At 40.0% G+C, this 21,744-nt stretch overlaps 2 protein-coding genes across 2 annotated transcripts in view; both read left to right on the forward strand.

Annotated features, from left to right (window-relative positions):
• Positions 1 to 17,483: 17,483 nt before the first annotated feature.
• Positions 17,484 to 18,975, forward strand: LOC114114021 (peptidyl-prolyl cis-trans isomerase D-like). The gene is given in 2 exon segments (XM_042247125.2): positions 17,484 to 17,738; positions 17,741 to 18,975. Coding segments are annotated over 2 exon segments (1,107 nt in total). The 5' UTR covers positions 17,484 to 17,551; the 3' UTR covers positions 18,661 to 18,975.
• Positions 18,976 to 19,952: 977 nt separating this feature from the next.
• The window catches only part of SLC17A8 (solute carrier family 17 member 8), a 41,008-nt gene continuing 39,216 nt past the window's right edge, over positions 19,953 to 21,744 (forward strand). The window contains exon 1 of the mRNA XM_004006651.6: positions 19,953 to 20,474. Within this exon, the coding sequence (XP_004006700.2) occupies positions 20,374 to 20,474 (101 nt within the window). The 5' untranslated portion in view covers positions 19,953 to 20,373. The remainder of the gene's footprint in view (positions 20,475 to 21,744) is intronic.

Consider the following 21,744-nt stretch of genomic DNA (forward strand, 5'->3'; position numbering starts at 1 on the left):
CTGTGGAGTCTTATGCCATGGATGTCATTTGTATTCTGTTAAGTTATATTCCATCATTATAACTTTAAACTGATCTTTCAGAGAACTATAATGTATTATAGTGTAATTGCTGCCATAGAGTTGTGGATTTTAATTATCAGAAACCAGCAATCATTTAAAATAAATTCTATGAACTTTACTGTGCTGACACTACATTTATTCATTGAAAAAATATATATCCTCACATTGAACATATGCTACTTAATTATAAGATATAATTTGATAATATTGCTGGCAGCATTCAGTAGGAGGTATTTAAAAAAATAAAAAGTCAGCTTTATGTCTGGTTTTTCTTCGAGTGGTACTTTTTACATGGTTTTAGGAAAAGACTCAGGAATGCTGAAGAAACTTACCAAGAAATGAAAAGCACTAGGGAGATCAAATTTTTTTTGGCAAATGCATTCATACCAGATTGTGTCTTATTTGTAACATAATACCTATCTTGAGAAAAGTTTACATAAGGAATAAAATTGCATAACGTTGAAGAATTTTTCTTAGTAACAATTCAGTAGTCACTGTTCTTTAGGAAGTTGCTTTTTATTTTGTAAAATAACTATGTCGGTGTTGAACTCCTAATAAGAAAATTTACTATAACTATATAATTTGAAAGTCTAAATATAAAAACAGATTATTTGAGAAATATTTGTGATTGTTAGGTAATTTCCATCTTGAATTTTGTTCATTCATTGAGGTAATGGTGCTATATTTTTAGAAAATTTTCTATACATTTTTCCTTCTTTCTTGAAGGTATTTTGTTTAAGTCATTTCTATCACCTGAACTGTTACCATTGCCTTTTTCTGCTGTGAAATTGCCTCTAAAAATAGTGCTGCTTTTAGGCTTGTATTTCTATGTGAACAAAATTTTCAAAGTATTGAATTACCTTAAAATTATTTCAGATATCAACTGCATTTAAGTCCCTTGTGCATAGAGTAGAAAATTGGTAGTTAAAAAGCACCTGTCTCCAAAAATTACAAGAAAGAGTCCCTTTATTTGAATTGGTTCTTTATTCTCCTAATGCTAAAGTGTGTGGTGTATTTGGAGGATGCATAAAAGGAAATGGAAATAGACTATGTACTTGGTTGGGGTTTGTTTGTTTAATTTTATTTTTATTTGGGGACACATTAAACCTTTCATGTGAATAAGTTAAGGACATAGGTTTTTGCTATTTTTTTCAACCTGTAAAATACCTCACATGGTTGCTTTTACATATTAAAGGAAAAGGTATATGTGAAAGTACCTGATAGCAAGCACAGAGTATGCACCAAATAAATTTCAGCTTTTATAAAACTTTCTATATTAAGTTGTAATTTCATGCTTTGTTATTCACTGGTCTTGAAATAATTTTAGAACAGAACAAATTATATGAATTCAAACAGTATAAGATTTTAAGAGATTATGTGACTGGCTCTCAAACTATTACTGTGACAATAATAAATATATCTTACATTACAAACCCAGTATATGAGATTTATATCTGAAACAAAAGTTTCATAAAACCTTTAACACATATAGTATATTATTATTATTCTATCCTATTAATTTTAAAAAAATCTGGTTATAATCCCTAAAAGGATTTGATTATGTCCTTTGGGTAAAACTGAAATAATTAATTGCTCTCTTTCTCCAAGCAGGTATAGGAGCAGAGGATCAGAGATTTATATGGCCTAACCCAAGAAGGTTAGGGCCAGAAATAGAGGCTAGATTTTCTTTTTTTCGCTATTCTGCAGTCCAGTGCTTTTTATCATAGTGGCATCCTTTATATATCCTTTATTATATGAATTCTGGAGTTGCTTTTGTCAACATGGTTAAATATGGTGAGTGTTATGTGTTCAAGACTTCAGTTCAGTTCAGACTTGGTACCATAAATATGTTTATGTTGGAAAAATTGGTGTTGCAGTGGAAGGTGGAAGTGATAAAATAGAAATAAATGCTCAAAATCAGCCTTTGGGCTTTTTCTCTGAATTGTGATGAGAATGGTTGGGGGAGCCAGGTCAGCAGTGCTTGCAGCACCCAGACATGTATTAATAATAGAATGAAAGCATACAGTTTTGGTTGAGGAGGAAGCAGTATGGTGGAAAAAGCCATTTTACCATACTGGAGCTTGTTAGATATTATTGATGGTGGAGGAAATGGCAACCCATTCCAGTATTCTTGCTAGCATACTCCCATGGACAGAGGAGCCTGGCAGGCTATAGTCCATGTGGTCACAAAGAGTTGGAAACAGCCGAGCACAGGACATACACAGGTATTATTGATAGAAAGCTTTATCCAAAGCAGCCAAGCTGCTCCAGCCTCACAGAGAGGATTTAACTATGTGGAATGCAGAACACATAAGTAATTTAAAATTGCCTAGTAACCATTAAAAAGTAAAAATAGATGAAGTTAACTGTAATATATTTTGTTTAACTTAATAGAGCCAAAATACGTTTTCAACATGAATTGATAGAAAATTTAATATTTTAATCGATAGAAAATTAAATGATATATTCTTTTTTTGTACCTCGTCTTGAGAGGCAGTATATATTTTACACTTAGGACATCTCAATTCAGGTTAGTCACATTTTGAGTACTTAGTAACCACATGTGACTAGAGCTCCTGTGTTAGTACATGGAAGGTAAGAAGACAAAAGAGTGAACTATAGCAATTATCACCTTACTGTTGATATCAACTCCCAGCTCCAAATCCGTCCTTCCTTACCCTGCTTTGTGATACTGGACCCTATAAACATGTCTCCGTTTGCCAGCTTGGCAGAATGTCAGGCTTCGTTGATGAGGGTCCTGTCCTAAAGCGGCGCTGCAAAGCAATAGCAGCATGAAGCCCCTCCTGGATTCCGGTTCTCCATTTGTAGTCACCACAGGAAGCCAGCAGCCCCAGCAGAAGAGCCCTAGCTGTGCCTTAGTCACATGTCCCACTTTGGAGGAGCTCCAGTGGGCTGCTTTCAGCCCCTCCCTCAAGCAACTGTCTCCCACTCTGGCCCTCTGGCAATTTCTTCACTACCGGAGGTGGGGGCGGGGGTGGTTGCTGAATGTTCCTGTGGAAGCCACGCCTTCACTGAAGAAGTCCTAGGCTCAGCTTGAGTGCTCAGCTTGAATGGTCGGAGTGGGGAGGAAAGCCTTTCCTAGTCTTTAGTTCTTTAATTCTCTTTTTCCTTTTTCCCAGCCTAGAGGTAGTTCCTTTTTTTGCCACTTCTACTTTTGAACTCCTTAAGAGTTCTTTTTTTAAACGGACTTTTGGACTCAGAGGGAGAGGGAGAGGGTGGGATGATTTGGGAGAATGGGAATTCTAACATGTAAACTATCATGTAAGAATTGAATCGCCAGTCCATGTCTGACATAGGGTGCAGCATGCTTGGGGCTGGTGCATGGGGATGACCCAGAGAGTTGTTGTGGGGAGGGAGGTGGGAGGGGGGCTCATGTTTGGGAACACATGTAAGAATTAAAAATTTTTAAATTAAAAAAAAAAAAACTGAGAAAAAAAATAAATGAATATATTTCTACATCTATAAAACACTAACGGAAGCTGATTACTTAAATGGTAGAACTAATGTAATTTTTATGGAAATGTTATATCTAAGTATCTAAATTATAACAAGTAAAATTAGAATTTTTTTATATTTGGGTAACACTGAAGCAATATAGTACCTGGAAAAATTCTAAACAGGATGATAAAAATAAAAGTCTATTGTTGAAAAAAAAAAAACAAAACTCAAAGTAGCCACTTTCTACTAATTAACAATGATTTCATTAAAATTTCCCTGTTTAAATGTCTGCTTTTGTCCCCTATCCTCACCTTTACTGATAAGACCCCTCAATCTGTTAAGCCATTTGAAAATGGGGCCACAGGATATGTACTGGTGCTAACAAAAGCTGTAAGGAATTGTATATACATAGCCTATATTAAAACTTTCTGAACATGCTTTTGAAATGTGCCTTGAGTGGAAATATGATTTACCTACTCTATACCTATTTGATACAGTTCCACCTTTTTTTTCCCTCCTGTTTTTTAGACATACACTCTTTGTGGTGGCCTCGGTTGTAACGAAAACCTGTGTTTGGCTTTCATATAAAAGTAAATGAGATTGAGAGTCTAATGTTCCAAGTTTGAATGTAGGGATCAGCATTCATACAGGCCCCTTCTGGGTTCCTGCCAGTCTTTCTAAATGCAGTGATCAAACTAAAGTCAAATATGGGCTATGTCCATGGGCACATTAGGAGTACTTTGGAGCCAGATAAAGTTGGGACTCGGTGGGGGCATATATATTTTTTTAAATTCCAGGCTAAAATTATAGTATTCATACTCTGTGCAGGCAGAATATGGTTCTTTACATAGTTGTTCAGTTGGAACAGATCCAAAACAGTTTTTGAGAAAATCTTGTCTCTAACTGGGTGCTCTTAAGATTACTTTTGAAAAGAGATGGAAAGGCCTCTCACTGAAGTGGGATCCTCATTAAACTGCTCCAGTGTCAGAAGGAGTTGGTATTTCTACCTCCAGCTCTACTGATCATATGGTGTGTGTGTATGTGCGCTCAGTCGCTAAGTTGTGTTCAACTGTGTGAACCCATGAACTGTAGCCTGCCAGGCTTCTCTGTCCAAGGGATTCCCCAGGCAAGCATACTGGAGTGGGTTGCCATTTCTTCCTCTAGGAGATCTTCCCAACCCAGGGATCAAACCTGAATCTCTTGTGTCTACTGCATTAGCAGGTGGATTCTCTGACCACTGAGCCACCTGGGAAGCCCTGTTCATATGGACCTGTGCTTAATCAGTAATGATCTCTCTACCCAGATACTTGTCAGATAACCTTTATTGCCCAACATTCACAATCTCATTCTTGAGAAAGCTTTATGGAGGAGGCTAAACGCTGAATAATTCATTCATTTCCTTAGAAATTCCAACTGAAATTAAACTCACTGTGGAGACCTTTGTCCCCAACTTCCCTTGTATTAGCCACACATCAATTTCCATTTAGACTGTATTGTGAAGCTTTGCCAAGGATGACACTGGATCACTCTGACATACAATAGCTTTGAGAATCCACAGGAGAAATTTGAGGTTTCAGTTAGGAGTAAATGTGCTTCTAAGCAACTATCTTTTAAAGTCTTTGGCTAACGGAACAAGTCACATATTAACAGATGTGAAGTTAAGCCAAATTTGCAGTCCACCTGTAGCAAGTCCGTAGGACGTTAATGGTGTGCATTGTTCAGTACTTACCTTCTGGCTTTATCTGATTTTTTAAATTCTTACTGCTCCTTTGCTCTGAATTCTATTTTAAAAAAGTTTTGTATTATGTTCTTGGAAATTCTCATTTTGAAACAAGGTAGAGTGTAAATAAAGATGTGGAGTGAATGAATCTTGCCTCTTTCACTAACTGACCGGGATAAGTTTTCTCAGCTATGAAATGAGGATCAAGTCTTATAGGCTTCTTAGGGTTAAATGAAGTCAATGTGTATGAAGTGTCCGACAAGGCCCCTGACATACTGTAAGTGTTCAGTAGATACCCCCACGTTGTTTATGATGGACATAAGCCTCTAAAATAATGAACAACAGATACCTCACCAAGCAATATTTGAATATATTTATTCTTCAGAATATAAGCCAAAAATAGGTTATAGGCTGTGAGGTTCTTGGGACACAAGCAGTAATGAGATGTTTGGTCGCTAAGTTGTCTCCGACTCTTGCATGAACAGTAGCCCACCAGGCCTCTCCATCCATGAGATTTCCCAGGCAGGAATCCTGGACTGGGTTGCCATTTCCTCCTCCAGGGGTCTTCCCGACTGAAGGATCGAACCTCTGTCTCCTGCATTGGCGGGCGGATGGATTCTTTACCACTGAGCCACCAGAGAAACCCATAATGAGATAAAGGCCTTGTCATTAAGAATTTTGCACTGTGGTTGTAAAGGTAGCTGAGTAAGCTGACAGTTACAGGACAGTGTGGTACACAGTAAGCCCCCTACATACAAACAAGTTCCATTCCAAAAGCACATTTGTCAAGTCCAATTTGTTCATAGTCCAAGCCTAGGTATCCAGCTAACAATTAACTATAATAGTGCTGTTCTGTAATAGGTTTATAATACTTTTCACACAAATAATACATTAAAAATTTTTTTAAAATTAACATTTATAGTACAGAAGTACCAGCTACGTCACCACTGCTTTTACACTTCCTTCCGGACATCCTGGTTTTGAAATAAAGGTCATACTACTGCACTCTATGCAGTACTATAAAGTACACAAAAGCACAACCACTTGTAGAGGATGTGTGCCTGTGACAATGTACACCAAACGTGAACACCTGTTTTGCATCCTTGAAAGTTCACAACTTGAAGGTTGCTACTGTAGGGGGACATACTATATATTCTGTGACAACTCTTAATATAAGAGGGACAGCCAGCCTGGATTGGGGGAGTGAGGCAGGCTTCTTCAGAGGAGATGGGGCCTGAGCTCAACCTTATGGGCAGTCTTTTAAAAACTGTTTTTGATGCTATCAAGTGATTACTTATGAATTACATTTTCCCAAATTAAACTGGACATATGAGGGAGAGGATTATAGCAGGTAACTCCCAAGGCCCTTTTGAATTCTGAGTTATATGAGAATTGCTTGAATTAAGGCAGGTCTGGTCAAATGACTCGATTACGAGGAAAAGAGGAATTAAAGCTGGCTGAATAAGCCACAGATGACACCAACTCAAGGAGTAAAATGAGTGAGATATATTGTTATTTTCTAAATTAATATTTATGCTTCATTAAACATTTTAGAAATTTAAGAATCCACACTTGTGAGTTTAATAAAGATATACTGAATAGATAGGTGAAGGTGAAGTTGCTCAGTCGTGTCCGACTCTTTGTGACCCCATGGACTGTAGCCTACCAGCCTCCTTGGTCCATGGGATTTTCCAGGCAAGAGTAGGTTGCCATTTCCTTCTCCAGGGGCTCTTCCCAACCCAGGGATTGAACCCGGGTCTCCCACATTGTAGGCAGATGCTTTACTGTCTGAGCCACCAGGGAAGCCCTGAATAGATAAATCTACTTTAAAACAGTGACTGGGGAATTCCCTGGCAGTCCAGTGGTTAGAACTTGGTGCTTTCACTGTCAAGGGTCCGGGTTCAATCCCTGGTGAGGGAACAAAGATCCCATAAGGTGCACAGCCAAAAAATAAACTGGATGGTTTCTGGGGTAAAAGACTGTCTGGCGTAATTGAATTTAGTCTATAAACCACCAGAAGATGTCACTGTCTTCCAAATAATGGTCCATGACATTGGCTATTTTCCAGGTACAGATTTGAACACTCACTGGGACAGATTGATGTCTAGCCTATATAATCGAATCTATGAGGAGGATAGGACCTCACAGGAAATACTTGTTGAAGGTGTGTAGGCTTGTTCCATTGTGATTCTTAATGCCCTAGATACATGAATCCTGTTCTTCACTTCATGTTTTGAAGTTAACTGGACACTCTGGATTTCATTTGTGCTTTCAAGAAAACAAGGTGGTGAAAAATCCTCCAAAATATCCTCACTGATCTTGACTTCCTCTCACATTTTCAGGTTTCATTTTTATTATTATGCAAATGCATTTATTATCAAATTTTCCATGTTCTATCTTGGACACCGTCTAAGATATCCTTGAATCTTTTCTAAGTCAATTTTCATGGTATGTAAAGCAAAACGAACATATTTCCCATACTGTAATAATACTGGATGAAATGAACCAGTATTTCCCGTTACTTGGATGCAGGGATTTCAGACTGTCTGAGCCAATATATACCAATATATAATAGGAAGTAACACATTAAAGAAAAATAAATGATCTTTATAGAAAGAAAGTGAAAGCTGCTCAGTCATGTCCAACTGTTTGTAACACCGTGGGCTACACAGTTCATGGAATTCTCCAGGCAAGAATACTGGAGTGGTTTGCCATTCCCTTCTCCAGGAGATCTTCCCAATCTAGGGATCAAACTCGGGTCTCCTGCCTTGCAGGGGGATTCTTTTACCAGATGAGCCATAAGGGAAGCCCAAAGACACAGCTTACATCCCTGGGTCAGGAAGATCCCCTGGAGGAAAGCAGGGCCTATATCAAGAGAACAGACTCAAAAATTGCTGAGTGTCTTGTGCCAGGGGATATGGGAATGGGATTCTCCAAGATAGAATGGTTAATAATTTGTTAAAGGCAACTAATGACAGCCAGCAGATAAGTAGATGGGTATGAGTTCATCTTCAATTCTGCCCCAAACTACAAAAGAACTGAATACATCACTTGCCTTCAACATGCCTGTTGGTTTCAACAGTAAAGTAGAATGGTCTGCCCAACCTATTTCTCTAGGTAGATATAAACTCAAAGGAACAGTGAATAATGAAGTTAAAGTATTTCATAAATAAAAGAAACATATAAATTCTTTTATGAAAAATGCAAAATACTAAAATCATTTCGTGCTGTGTAAAGACATCCTGTATTTCTGTATTTTGATTATTTGACTTTAAAGATTTCACTAATAGGAAAAATTTGGGAAATTCTTTCCATTAATTGGGAAAAATTTAAATTTTCATTAATTGGGGGAAAATATTTAAGCAGTTACATTGATGAACTGAAAATAGAACTTGATATGTTTCTGTTCCATGTATGCAGGCTTATGTTTGCAAAGAATTTTAGAGACATTTATTTAATAATGGCATAAAATTATGTTCCTACTAGGAATATAGAGACAAATAAATTGAATTCCAGTACCCAGCTCACAGTGGACTGAAATGTAATGACACTAACAGTGCTTTACTGTGGACTGGAAACAGTGCTGTATAATAAAATGAGTGCATTTGTAATCAACTGGTTTCAATCCTGGCTCCACCAAAAAACTTTGTAACCAAAAACTATGTGACTATGTAACTTCTTGAGTTTGCACCTCAGTTTCCTGATAGGTTTCAGTTTCAGCTCAGTCATATCCCACTCTTTGCGACCCCATGAACCGCAGCACGCCAGGCCTCCCTGTCCATCACCAACTTTCGGAGTCCACCCAAACCCATGTCCATTGAGTTGTGATGCCATCCAACCATCTCATCCTCTGTCATCCCCTTCTCCTCCTGCCCTCAGTCTTTCCCAGCATCCGAGTCTTTTCCAATGAGTCAGTTCTTTGCATCAGGTGGCCAAAGTATTGGAGTTTCCTCTTCAACATCAGTCCTTCCAATGAACACCCAGGACTGATCTCCTTTAGGATGGACTGCTTGGATCTCCCTGCAGTCCAAGGGACTCTCAAGAGTCTTCTCCAACACCACAGTTCAAAAGCATCAATTCTGCAGTGCTCAGCTTTCTTTATAGTCCAACTCTCACATCCATACATGACCACTGGAAAAACCATAGCCTTGACTAGACGGACCTTTGTTGGCAAAGTAATGTCTCTGCTTTTTAATATGCTGTCTAAGTTGGTCATAACTTTCCTTCCAAGGAGTAAGCATCTTTTAATTTCATGGCTGCAATCACCATCTGCAGTGATTTTGGAACCCAGAAAAATAAAGTCAGCCACTGTTTCCACTGTTTTCCCATCTGTTTCCCATGAAGTGATGGGACCAGATGCCATGATCTTAGTTTTCTGAATGTCGAGCTTTAAGCCAATTTTTTCACTCTCCTCTTTCACTTTCATCAAGAGGCTCTTTAGTTCTTTACTTTCTGCCATAAGGGTGGTGTCATCTGCATATCTGAGGTTATTGATATTTCTCCCGGCAATCTTGATTCCAGCTTGTGCTTCTTCCAGCCCAGCGTTTCTCATGATGTACTCTGCATAGAAGTTAAATAAGCAGGGTGACAATATACAGCCTTGACGTACTTCTTTTCCTATTTAGCACCAGTCTGGTGTTACCTGGAGATAATAACTGTTTGGTCATTCTACTTTGTCATTTCTAATTTTTCATTCTCCGTTGTGAGAATGAAATGAGATCAGGAAATTCAAGTCAGCAATGACTTGAAATGAGAAAGCATTGACTGCAGAATGAGATCATTGTTCCCAATGGACATGAGTTTGAGCAAACTCCAGGAAATAGTGAAGGGCAGGGAAGCCTGGTGTGCTGCAGTCCATGACATTACTGAGTCGGACAGGACTGAGTGACTCAACAAAAGTCTCCCCCTTAGAAAGGGAGTCTTATCAGACTTGGGTGGTTGGTGGCAATCTTAATCCAGGGGCTGCTACATCAGTGTTTTATGTTAATTTCTCTTTATTTTACTGTTGGTTTGCCCTATTTTTTGATGGAACATTTTAGGGAAAGCAAACATTAATATGTAACCTCAAAATTTTTTCTAAAAATGTTTGCTCTTGCTATCACAAGCTTACCTATACAGTCGCCCCTTTATATCCATGTGGGGAGGGGTTCCAGCCCCCTACCCTTACCCACTGCAGGATGCCAGAATCTTGGACACTCAAGTCCCTTTTCAGCCCTCTGTGTCCACAGATGTAGAATCCATAGATATGGAGGGCAGGCAGTAGTTCTGTGCGCAATGACTTTTTAAAGACACAAGGATTCTGAACACGTCTTTCCTGAGTTGTAATTTACAGTCTTTAGTACCCACAGTGGATTTATATGATCACAATGTACCGTGTATTGTACTGACTGACACAAGCTCGGGAGATGGATTTAAGCACCTGCTCCCCAGTCTCCACATTCTACTTGCCAGGCTACTTTGGGCAAAATTGCATCAGTTTCTCTATCTGCTTGTTATATAGGTGGTTGGGAGAATCAAATAAGATACTAGAAAGTGCTTTGTAAAACAGACTGTTAATAAAAGAATGTAAAAAATAGAGTGCAGTGAAAAAACTCAAGTTTTATATACATCCAGATTAGGATTAATGGTAGTTAGCAACAATATACAAACTTTTAAAGGATGGGAGAAGTGTTGTTTAACAGAAAGTTTTATGTGGGTATCAGTATGTTATAGGGAGCAGAGGAGAGCAGTGTGGAACTGGGGTGTAGAATGAGGCCTGAAAAAGCTGCCATAGAATTCAGGAGAGAAGGAACCTCAGGAAGATTCATTTTCTTCATTACCTCTGTTTCCTTATAAAATTTCTTATCCTAAAAGGTAAATAATTTGGCCATTAGCTCTGAGCTGGGTTAAAATTTTCCACCTAACACTTTGATCTGATTTGATGAAATTATTTTCTTGAATAAATATTATTTTCAAGTTGTTTGGGATTTGTTCACTTTTTAGGGGGAGGGAGGTCTCAGTAGATTGGAATGGAATGACTTCACTAACAACCAACTTATGAGACCCACTTTTTTCGCTGTTGGGAGATTAGAATCCTACCTAAAATAAAACTGAACTGTCAAGCTTGCCCTCATGGTGTTAGATACAGGCAGTATTAGCATTTCAGAATTTGGGTTTTATTTATTTACTTCAATATAAATTTATTTATTTTAATTGGAGGCTAATTACTTTACAATATTGTTTTGGTTTTGCCATACATTGACATGAATCTGCCACAGGTGTACAAGTGTTCCCCATCCTGAACCCCCCTCCCACCTCCCTCCCCATCCTGTCCCTCTGCGTCATCCCAGTGCACCAGCCCTGAGCATCCTGTATCATGCATGGAGCCTGGACTGGTGATTCGTTTCACATATGATAATATGCATGTTTCAATGCCATTCTCCTAAATCATCCCACCCTTGCCCTCTCCCACCGAGTCCAAAAGACTGTTCTATACATCTGTGTCTCTTTTGCTGTCTCGCATACAGGGTTATCATTACCATCTTTCTAAATTTGATTTGGGATTTGGGTTTAAATAATTGATATAGACAGGATTCTTTTTCTTCCTTTAAAAAAAAAAGTTTGGCCACACCCCATGGCATGTGGGACCGTAGCTCCCCAAACAGATATTGAACCCCCATCACGTTCACTGGAAGGAGGCGCTTTAACCGTTGGACCACCAGGGAAGCCCTAATATAGTCAAGATTATCCATGAAGAGCAGAAACTGTCTTACCTAAAGTAAACTAAAAAGAGGACAATTTGTTACAAGGATATGGATATTTCAGAAACCAAAGAGTAGAAGGGACAGCTGGGTCTAGACAGACAGGAGCTGGAAGGCCATTAGAAACAGATACCCTTGCCCTGCTAAAGGCTCATTGTGTTTCATTTTTCTCACTGAGCCAGACCTGTGTTCTCTGCAGCTCCAGTCCAGGATGTGAATATACTCCCCCTCCCACCCACCCTCCCCTTCCCCCTCCGCTGCCCAGGATTCTGCAAGATAACTAGCAGTCTTGCAATTCTAAAGTTAAACTATGGGAGAATTTGGCATCTGATTGGCTCAGCACGGTGCAGGTGCCCATCCTTGGTTCATCCATCAGTGGTCAGAGGAGACAAGAAACATCATAGCATATACAGGACTTTTGGGGGCCTGTTGCCATAGAAGAGGAGCGAGATGGTAGTGGGAGGGAAGTTCCCTGAGAATGAGGAATTGCTATGATCTTGGCAAGAACCTCTAAAGATGTCCTAGTCAATCTTATTTTCTCAAAGGGAAGAGGCTGTTTCTGTACAGAATGACAGGAAGTCATCAAGTGCTTGTCAACAGCTGGAATTCTTTTCTAGTGCATATTCAGTCTACATATTCCCAGCATAGACCAAAGCTCTAATTTCATGGCCCTTGGGTTTCTGCTCTACACATCATTTCCTCTATCTTTGTTTTGTTTGATATTTTGAGATGGGGAGCACATGTTTTAATGTTCTTCTGTAAATTATATAAAGCTCACGATCACTGTTCCAACCTTGTTTTCAACCACATGGTACACTCACCTGACTCTGAAACTATGCAACTTTCCCCCAGGCACCGTGCTCTTTCATGCAGGTCTTCTCTCCCACTTTGTTTTCTTTCATTTGCCTCACTCTTTCATCCCTGAAAGCATATACTATCATCCCTCTTCTAAGAAACCTTCTTCCATTCCTTAGCAAGCTAATTTAGGTGTCCTTACCTCTGCTTTCATTGCCAGATGCATCACTCATTATACCATATGGACTTATTCACTTTCTGGATTGTTTCTTCAAGGGAAATATCACAGTTCAACCTACACACCAGTGTCTCAAAAGGCCTATCACATACTAGGCCCTCAAGGGAGGGAACAAATGAATCCAATGAGCCTCAGTTCTGCAAAGTCTGGCTTTATATTTTCTTGTCTCTATTATCAACAGATCTAATGTAGAAGTTATTATCAACACTAGTGCACTAGTATAGAGTACTAGTGTAGTACTAGTGTAGGGTACAGGCTCTAATGCTGTCACAGGTGTGTCCACAGCTGATCTCTGCCTAGTTTCCTAATTGTGTGACCTTCAGTTCAGTTCAGTCGCTCAGTCATGTCCGACTCTTTGTGACCCCATGAAGCGCAGCACGCCAGGACACCCTGTCTATCACCAACTCCCGGAGTTTACCCAAACTCCTGTCCATCGAGTCAGTGATGCCATCCAGCCATATCATCCTCTGTCGTCCCTTTCTCCTCCTGCCCCCAATCCCTCCCAGCATCAGGGTCTTTTCCAATGAGTCAACTCTTTGCATGAGGTGGCCAGAGTATTGGAGTTTCAGCTTCAGCATCAGTCCTTCCAATGAACACCCAGGACTGATCTCCTTTAGGATGGACTGGTTGGATCTCCTTACAGTCCAAGGGACTCTCAAGAGTCTTCTCCAGCACCACAGTTCAAAAGCATCAATTCTTCAGCGCCCGGCTTTTTCCACAGTCCAACTCACATCCATACATGACCACTGGAAAAACCATAGCCTTGACTAGATGGACCTTCGTTGGCAAAGTAATGTCTCTGCTTTTGAATATGTTGTCTGGGTTGGCCATAACTTTCCTTCCAAGGAGTAAGCGTCTTTTCATTTCATGGCTGCAGTCACCATCTGCAGTGACTTGGAGCCCCCCAAAATAAAGTCTGACACTGTTTCCACTGTTTCCCGTCTATTTCCCATGAAGTGATGGGACCAGATGCCATGATTTTCATTTTCTGAATATTGAGCTTTAAGCCAACTTTTTCACTCTCCTCTTTCACTTTCATCAAGAAGCTTTTTAGTTCCTCCTCACTTTCTGCCATAAGGGTGGTGTCATCTGCATATCTGAGGTTATTGATATTTCTCCCAGCAATCTTGATTCCAGCTTGTGCTTCTTCCAGCCCAGCATTTTTCATGATGTACTCTGCATGTAAGTTAAATAAGCAGGGTGACAATATACAACCTTGACATACTCCTTTTCCTATTTGGAACCGGTTTGTTGTTCCATGTCCAGTTCTAACTGTTGCTTCCTGAGTTGCATACAGGTTTCTCAAGAGGCAGGTCAGGTGGTCTGGTATTCCCATCTCTTTCAGAATTTTCCACAGTTTCTTGTGATCCACACAGTCAAAGGCTTTGACATAGTCAATAAAGCAGAAATAGATGTTTTCTGGAACTCTCTTGCTTTTTCGATGATCCAGCAAATGCTGGCAATTTGATCTCTGGTTCCTCTGCCTTTTCTAAAACCAGCTTGAACATCTGAAAGTTCACACTTCACGTATTGCTGAAGTCTGGCTTGAAGAATTATGAGCATAACTTTACCAGCGTGTGATATGAGTGCAATTGTGCAGCAGTTTGAGCATTCTTTGGCATTGCCTCTCTTTGGGATTGGAATGAAAACTGACCTTTTCCAGTCCTGTGGCCACTGCTGAGTTTGTGTGAACTTAAGTTGACTTAAAATCTCTGTGCCCCAGTTTCCTCATCTGTAGATGGTATAATGAAAGTACTCACCTTAGAGAGTCATTCTGGGGATTGAGTGAGTGAAGTCGCTCAGTCGTGTCTGACTCTTTGCGACCCTGTGGACTGTAGCCCACCAGGCTCCTGTGTCCATGGGATTCTCCAGGCAAGAATACTGGAGTGGGTTGCCATTTCCTTCTCCAGGGGATCTTTCCGACCCAGGGATCAAACCCAGGTCTGCTGCATTGCAGGGAGATGCTTTAATCTCTGAGCCATCAGGGAATCAAACCTGGGGATTCTGGGGATTAAATGAGTTAAATGTGTAGAGTCTGGCCCCTAGAGGGTGCTCCATAAGTGTGAGTTATTATTATCACCAACCATCTAAATCACCACCAAAAATCCTTTGCAGGTTCAGACGCATTTCATGAGCAATACATTCTGCAGGAATGGTTAGTGCTCTTAATAGTCATTGACCCTTAAGAGAGATTCATGTGGTCTTTGCCTATTGGTGCTTCTATTATGTGCTCTAAGAGATCAGTAACTGAGGGTATCTGGGGATTGACAAAAAGGTTAAAAACTTCACCAGGGAATGACTTCTGCAGCAAGAGTGTTTATCATATTTTAGTTAGATTATATTTGCTTTTGATGAATAAGTGAGCTTTCTGGAGACAGGGTGAAGATATATTGGTGGAGTAATTAGATATGTGATTTCCTGGAGTCTTAGCATTCTCAGCCTTGACGGGTGTGGGTGGCAAATGTGGTGGCCTGAAAATATCTATCCTTTTAAGAGCACAAGGCTGGACCGGATTTTTTACACAAACTGATAAGCTGGTTCTAAAATTTGTATGGAATTATGAAAGACTTAGAATAGCCAAAACAATTTTAATTAAAGAACAAAATTGGAAGGCTTTCATTTCCCGATTTCAAAAATTACTCTATAAAACTACAGTCAACAGAGTATAAATTGTTAGAAGGATAGACACAGAGATCAAAAGAAGAGAACTGAGTCCAGAAATAATTTTTTTTTAATGTTTATGTTTCACTGATTTTTGACAGGGGTGCTAAGGCAATTCATTAGACAAAGAATAGCCTACTAACAACTGGAGATCCACATGGGAAGAGTTGAACATAGATGTTTACCTCATACCATATGTAAAAATGAATGGATGAATGAATGAATGGATCGTAGACTTAAATGTAAGAGCTAAACAAGCAAACTTTTAGGGAAAAAAAATAGAAAATCTTTAAGACCTCAAGTTAGGCAAAGATTTCTTTCTTAGGTGTATGAAAAAGGCACAGTCTATGAATGAATGAACAAAGAAACTTTGCACTTTTAAGTACAGCATGAAGAAAATGAAAAGACAAGCACTAGACTGAGGGAAAACATTTGCAAATCATATTATCTGATGAAGAATTTCTATTGAGAATATATACTCATACACCTCACTAATAAGGAAAAAATTCATTTTTAAAATGGACAAAATATTTAAATAGAAAATTTACCCAAAATGTATACACAGGACTAATGAGCACATGACAAGACAATCAATGTCATTAGTCATCAGGAAAATGCAAATTAAAACCACAATGATATGCCACTTCATACCCACTTGAAAGTCTAAAAAAGACAATCAATATTGGTGACAATGTCAGAAATGGGACCCCTCATACATGCTACCGGGAATGTAAAATAGTGCTGTCACTTTGGAAAGTCATTTGGCAGTTTCTTAAAAACATGCTTACCATGCAATCCACCAATTCCAATCCTAGGTATTTCCCAAGAGAAATGAAAAGATTTGTCCAAAGAAAGATTTGCACACAGATGTCCTTAACAATTTTATTCATAGTAGCCAGAGATTAGAAGCAACTAAACATCCATCAGCTGGTCAATGGATAGATACAATGTGCTATGTCCGTACAATAAACTATTTCACTGAAAGCAGTGAAGGAAGAACAAACTACTGATACAAGTTGTAACATGGACAAATCTGAAAATCATCATATTAAATGGAAGATGTCAGACACAAGAGACAATATACTGTGTGGTATATAGTGTGTTGATTCCATTTATAGAAAATGTCTATTAAAGGAAAATTTATAGAGACAGAAAGATTGATGGTTGCCTGGTGCAGTGTGAGGGGTGGGAGACAAGGATTAATAGTGGATATGAGGGTTCTCATTGGGATGATAGGAATGTTCTATCTGCTTTGTGCTTTATGGTGATGCTTGCACAACGTGATAAATTTACTAGAAATCATTGATTGTCCACTTGAAATCGATAAGGTATATGATGTGCAAAATATACCTCAGTAAATTCGGAGGAGGTAGTATGGGTTGGAGGGATGGAAGGATGGAGGAGGAGAAAGAAAGAGGGAGGAGAGAGCGCGCATGAGAACAGGACTGCATGAAGTCAGGATGTTCGGATCTGAAACCTAGCAACTTCTCTTTGCCTCAGTTTTCTGTCAGTGAGGTTGGGGAAAAAATAATTAGCTTATCCACAAAGTAGTGTTGGAAAGATTGTGATAATATGTAAATCATGCTTAACACAAAGTTTGGACCATAAAGACAGCAATAAATATTAGCCATTATAATAATAATAATTATTATTGTTGGTAGTATTTAACCTGCCAAGGATCCAGCTCATTTAGATCAACTTAATTCAAATCCTGGAGAGGGATTTGTACTGAGGCTGAAGAAGGCAGGGACTGATCTTGTGGAAATGACTCCGGGGGAGTCTGAGAGTCTAAAGCACAGGGTCGGTGACTTTAGGGTTCCAGCTGCACGGAGACCATGCGGTGTTAGGAGGTGGTCATACACGCGCCCTAAAGCCACAATGTCGTATCCATCCCCCCAGGCTAAGCCTTCCAACCCCAGTAACCCTCGAGTCTTCTTCGACGTGGACACCGGAGGGGAGCGAGTTGGTCGAATTGTCTTAGAATTGTTTGCAGATATTGTACCCAAAACTGCAGAAAATTTCCGTGCATTATGTACAGGAGAAAAAGGCATTGGACCCACCACTGGAAACCTCTCCATTTCAAAGGATGTCCTTTTCATAGAATTATTAAGAAATTTATGATTCAGGGTGGAGACTTCTCAAATCAGAATGGGACAGGTGGAGAAAGCATTTATGGTGAAAAATTTGAAGATGAAAATTTCCATTATAAGCATGACAAGGAGGGATTGCTGAGCATGGCCAATGCGGGCAGCAACACCAACGGCTCCCAGTTCTTCACCACCGTTCCGACTCCGCATTTGGATGGGAAGCATGTAGTGTTTGGCCAAGTGATTAAAGGAATGGGTGTGGCAAAGATTCTGGAAAATGTGGAGGTGAAAGGTGAAAAACCTGCCAAATTGTGCGTTATTGCAGAATGCAGAGAACTGAAAGAAGGAGATGATTGGGGAATATTCCCAAAGGATGGGTCTGGTGACAGTCACCCAGATTTCCCCGAGGATGCAGATGTGGATTTAAAAGATGTAGATAAAATTGTATTAATATCAGAAGACTTAAAAAACATTGGAAATACATTTTTCAAATCCCAGAACTGGGAGATGGCCATTAAAAAATACACAAAAGTTTTAAGGTATGTGGAAGGCTCCCGGGCTGCTGCTGAGGACGCAGATGGAGCAAAGCTGCAGCCTGTCGCTTTGAGCTGTGTGCTGAATATTGGCGCTTGCAAACTGAAGATGTCCGATTGGCAGGGCGCAGTCGATAGCTGTTTGGAGGCCCTTGAAATAGACCCATCAAATACCAAAGCACTGTACCGTAGAGCCCAAGGATGGCAAGGATTAAAAGAATACGATCAAGCATTGGCTGATCTTAAGAAAGCTCAGGAAATAGCACCAGAAGATAAAGCTATCCAGGCAGAATTGCTGAAGGTCAAGCAAAAGATAAAGGCACAGAAAGAAAAAGAAAAGGCAGCTTATGCAAAAATGTTTGCTTGATGAGGAATTCAGTTTTGCTTAAGTGTGTGTTGATCGTATGAGCGAGGAAGACAGTTAAACGGTTTGTCTGTTCGGTGTGATCCCTCCTGTGCTCCCTCTGATACTTCGGTTCCCTGTGTTTACAGTCCAGGAATATGGATAGGGACTTACTGTTTAACACACCAGTGTTACAAACTCCAGTGGCGTCGATTCCCTCTTCAGTGACTCTCTGCAGTATTCAAAGGATAATGGTGTTTCCAGCTTGTTTTTAAACTTCTAAACACACATCGTGTTTGAATAAACAGACAAAAGCCTGAAAAAAAATAAATAAATAAAGCACAGGGTCGGTCAGTCCGCTGCAAGTTGGGAGACTGGACCTCTGGAGCCTCACAGATGCATGCTGTTTCTCATGGCAGCAGCATTCGTGGAGGGGTCATCCTGCCGCCACCAATGTGGGAGCAATATGTGCTGTTTCTACTCCAGTCCAACAAGGATTTCTCACTGCTTCATGCCAATCCTGTTGGCTTGGAGGACAGTGGATTCGGGCGCACAGAGGAGGGACACCTAACCTTGTGTACGAGGGCTTCTAGAGGAAGTGATGTCTCTGTGAGACAAGAATACGTTGGCGTTTCCCAGATGAAGGGTGAGGAGAGTTACCCAGGTGAGGAGAGTTACCCAGGCGAGGAGAGTTACCCAGGCACAGCTTGAGTAAACCCCAGAAGTGACAGGGAGGTTGCAGAATTCAGTGAAGAGCTGATAGAAAGAGCAGAGTGACAAGAAGCAGGGCTGGAGTCACACAGAGTGTCTTTTGTGCCATGATAAAGAATTTAGGTTTATTCTGAAGACAATGAAGACCAGGGAAGAGCACTAAGCAGGTTTTGGGACCGGCTCAGTTACCTTCAGTTCGGTGGTCCCAATGGAACTTAACACACTACCCTCTGAGTGAGCCTGCTCTGTTGATCAGACAAATGCCCTCCCAGAGGCACATGGCTTGGGTTTTGCGTTTAGCCTCCTCAAGTGCAAATGTTCCTCCAAGGACCACATCCGTACCGGTGTCTAACCCTCCCAAGAGAGGCATAAAAGGCCCTAATGCAGTGGCTGAGAGCCTGTCTTGGGGGCCAGACTTCAGAAAAGCAGAGGACTTGTGGGTGTTTAACACACTTCGCCCTGGGTGCTTGCTCTGGCTGAGAGCCCATTAATAAGCCCAGCGGCCAAGGGACAGGTATTGTGCCAGTTACTATGGCATCACCTTGGAAAGGATCCCTCAGTGAAAGCCACAGCTGAGCTGAGTGAGGCAGGAGGGGAATGTGGTCAGAAACAGCAGGAGGGGCTGGAGATAGGCTGCAGAGGGTTTCGCTGGTCACAGGACACTTCGTGGGCTGGAGCCCCCTTTAGCTTCTCCAGCTGCAGCCCAAGGAGGGAGCCAGGCTGCGCTCAGCCTGAGAGTGGCTGCCTGAGACAGCACCACAGGCTGCTGCTGAGCTGGGAGCTGAGAGGGGCTGAATTCCCATTCACAGATCATCTGGCCTCTCCTGTTTGGGGGGGCGGGTGTTGTATCTCATCTGGAAAGATCTGGGCTGGGTTTCATGCCTTTTTGATTTTAAATAGTCACCTCCCTGAGAACTGACTTCCAGGTGTTCATCGAGGAAAGCAGAGCTATCCCCATGCTGGAAATGAAGCGATGAGTGTTCCTGAGACTGACTGTTGAAGGCTTGGAGGTAACCCCGTCTCACAATGCCTTTTAAAGCATTCGATACCTTCAAAGAAAAAATTTTGAAACCTGGAAAGGAGGGAGTGAAGAACGCTGTGGGAGATTCGTTGGGGATTTTACAAAGGTAAAGTCTGAATGCAAACTTTAGATTTATTTCAGAGTAGCTTCACATTGCTGCTGGTGTTTGAAAGAATTTGTCTCATGTTTTTAAAGCTACATTTTAAAAAGGAGTGGGAGGGTCAGAATAAAGGGCTTCTGGAGCCCCTTCCAGCTCCAACAGACTACACCTGGAGGAAAAAAAGATGCATCAAAAGGATATGTTGAATTAGGAAAACACCAAGACAAGCACTCCGTTTATGCAGCAAGATTAGCACTTACTGGACACGCTAATATTGCAAGTTGTGTGTTTGGCATTGAATTAGAAAATATTTGGGGCTGTAACACTTTATGTTAATTCAATAGTAACAACAAAACCAGGAACCACTTTGCATGGTTATGCTTTGAGTTGAAACAATTTTTAAGAATTTTTCACTGCAGATGAAAATTAGGTATTTTCAAATTGTATAGCTTGTAATATAAACTGTATGAAGTGGTTCTTGAATGTGTAGTTTTCAAAGAGAAGGATTACTGCACAATAATATGAAGAAAGTAACTTTAAAAATTAGTATTTAAAGCAGAAAATCTTACATGATTAAATGGGAAAGTATTAAGTGGTGTCATTGAACTGAATGTTTTTGTCCAAACAAAAAAATAGATCTTTTTTTTAAAGTAAAATATGTTATTATTGAAAGGAGATTTGCCATAAATGAATGCATTGATGTGATATTTAATTTGTGGTTTTTAAAATAGACATAGTAAATGCCCTCCTAGGTTTTATAAATGAATTAATAAGCAGTACTTATGTGCAACATAAAATGATTCTTTGAATTTCTTTGATGTAAATAAATGTGAAAATAACTGATAAAATTTTTATCATTATTTCTAATTATGATGAATGAAAATTTCCCTTGGCATCTGCTTTTAACTTTTCTATGTTTTCTCATAAATTTAAAAACTAGCCCACAGATTCATTCCACTTCTTGCGTTTTATAATACACAGACTCCTGCCAGTGTTAATTTTTCCACTGTATCCCTTTGGTGAGCTTAGCAAGAGAACTGGGTTGGGCACATTTTAATTCTGGTAATTAAAAACAAAAAGTTTCAGTCAGAACTACACTGAATTATCATGTATAAATGAAAACCTACCTCAGTGACAGCAGGATAAACTAGCTAAACACAGGAAATGATTATAATAACCTTTTCTTTTAAGAGTGTTTTATTCTTCTGCCGACCACTCCCAGGTAACATCTTTTTACAGTGGAGTTTCATTTGATTAAAAATGCAAAAGGAAGCAG

The sequence above is a fragment of the Ovis aries genome, chromosome 3 (genome assembly GCF_016772045.2).
Source record: "Ovis aries strain OAR_USU_Benz2616 breed Rambouillet chromosome 3, ARS-UI_Ramb_v3.0, whole genome shotgun sequence".
In the NCBI taxonomy this organism is placed as follows: domain Eukaryota; kingdom Metazoa; phylum Chordata; class Mammalia; order Artiodactyla; family Bovidae; genus Ovis; species Ovis aries.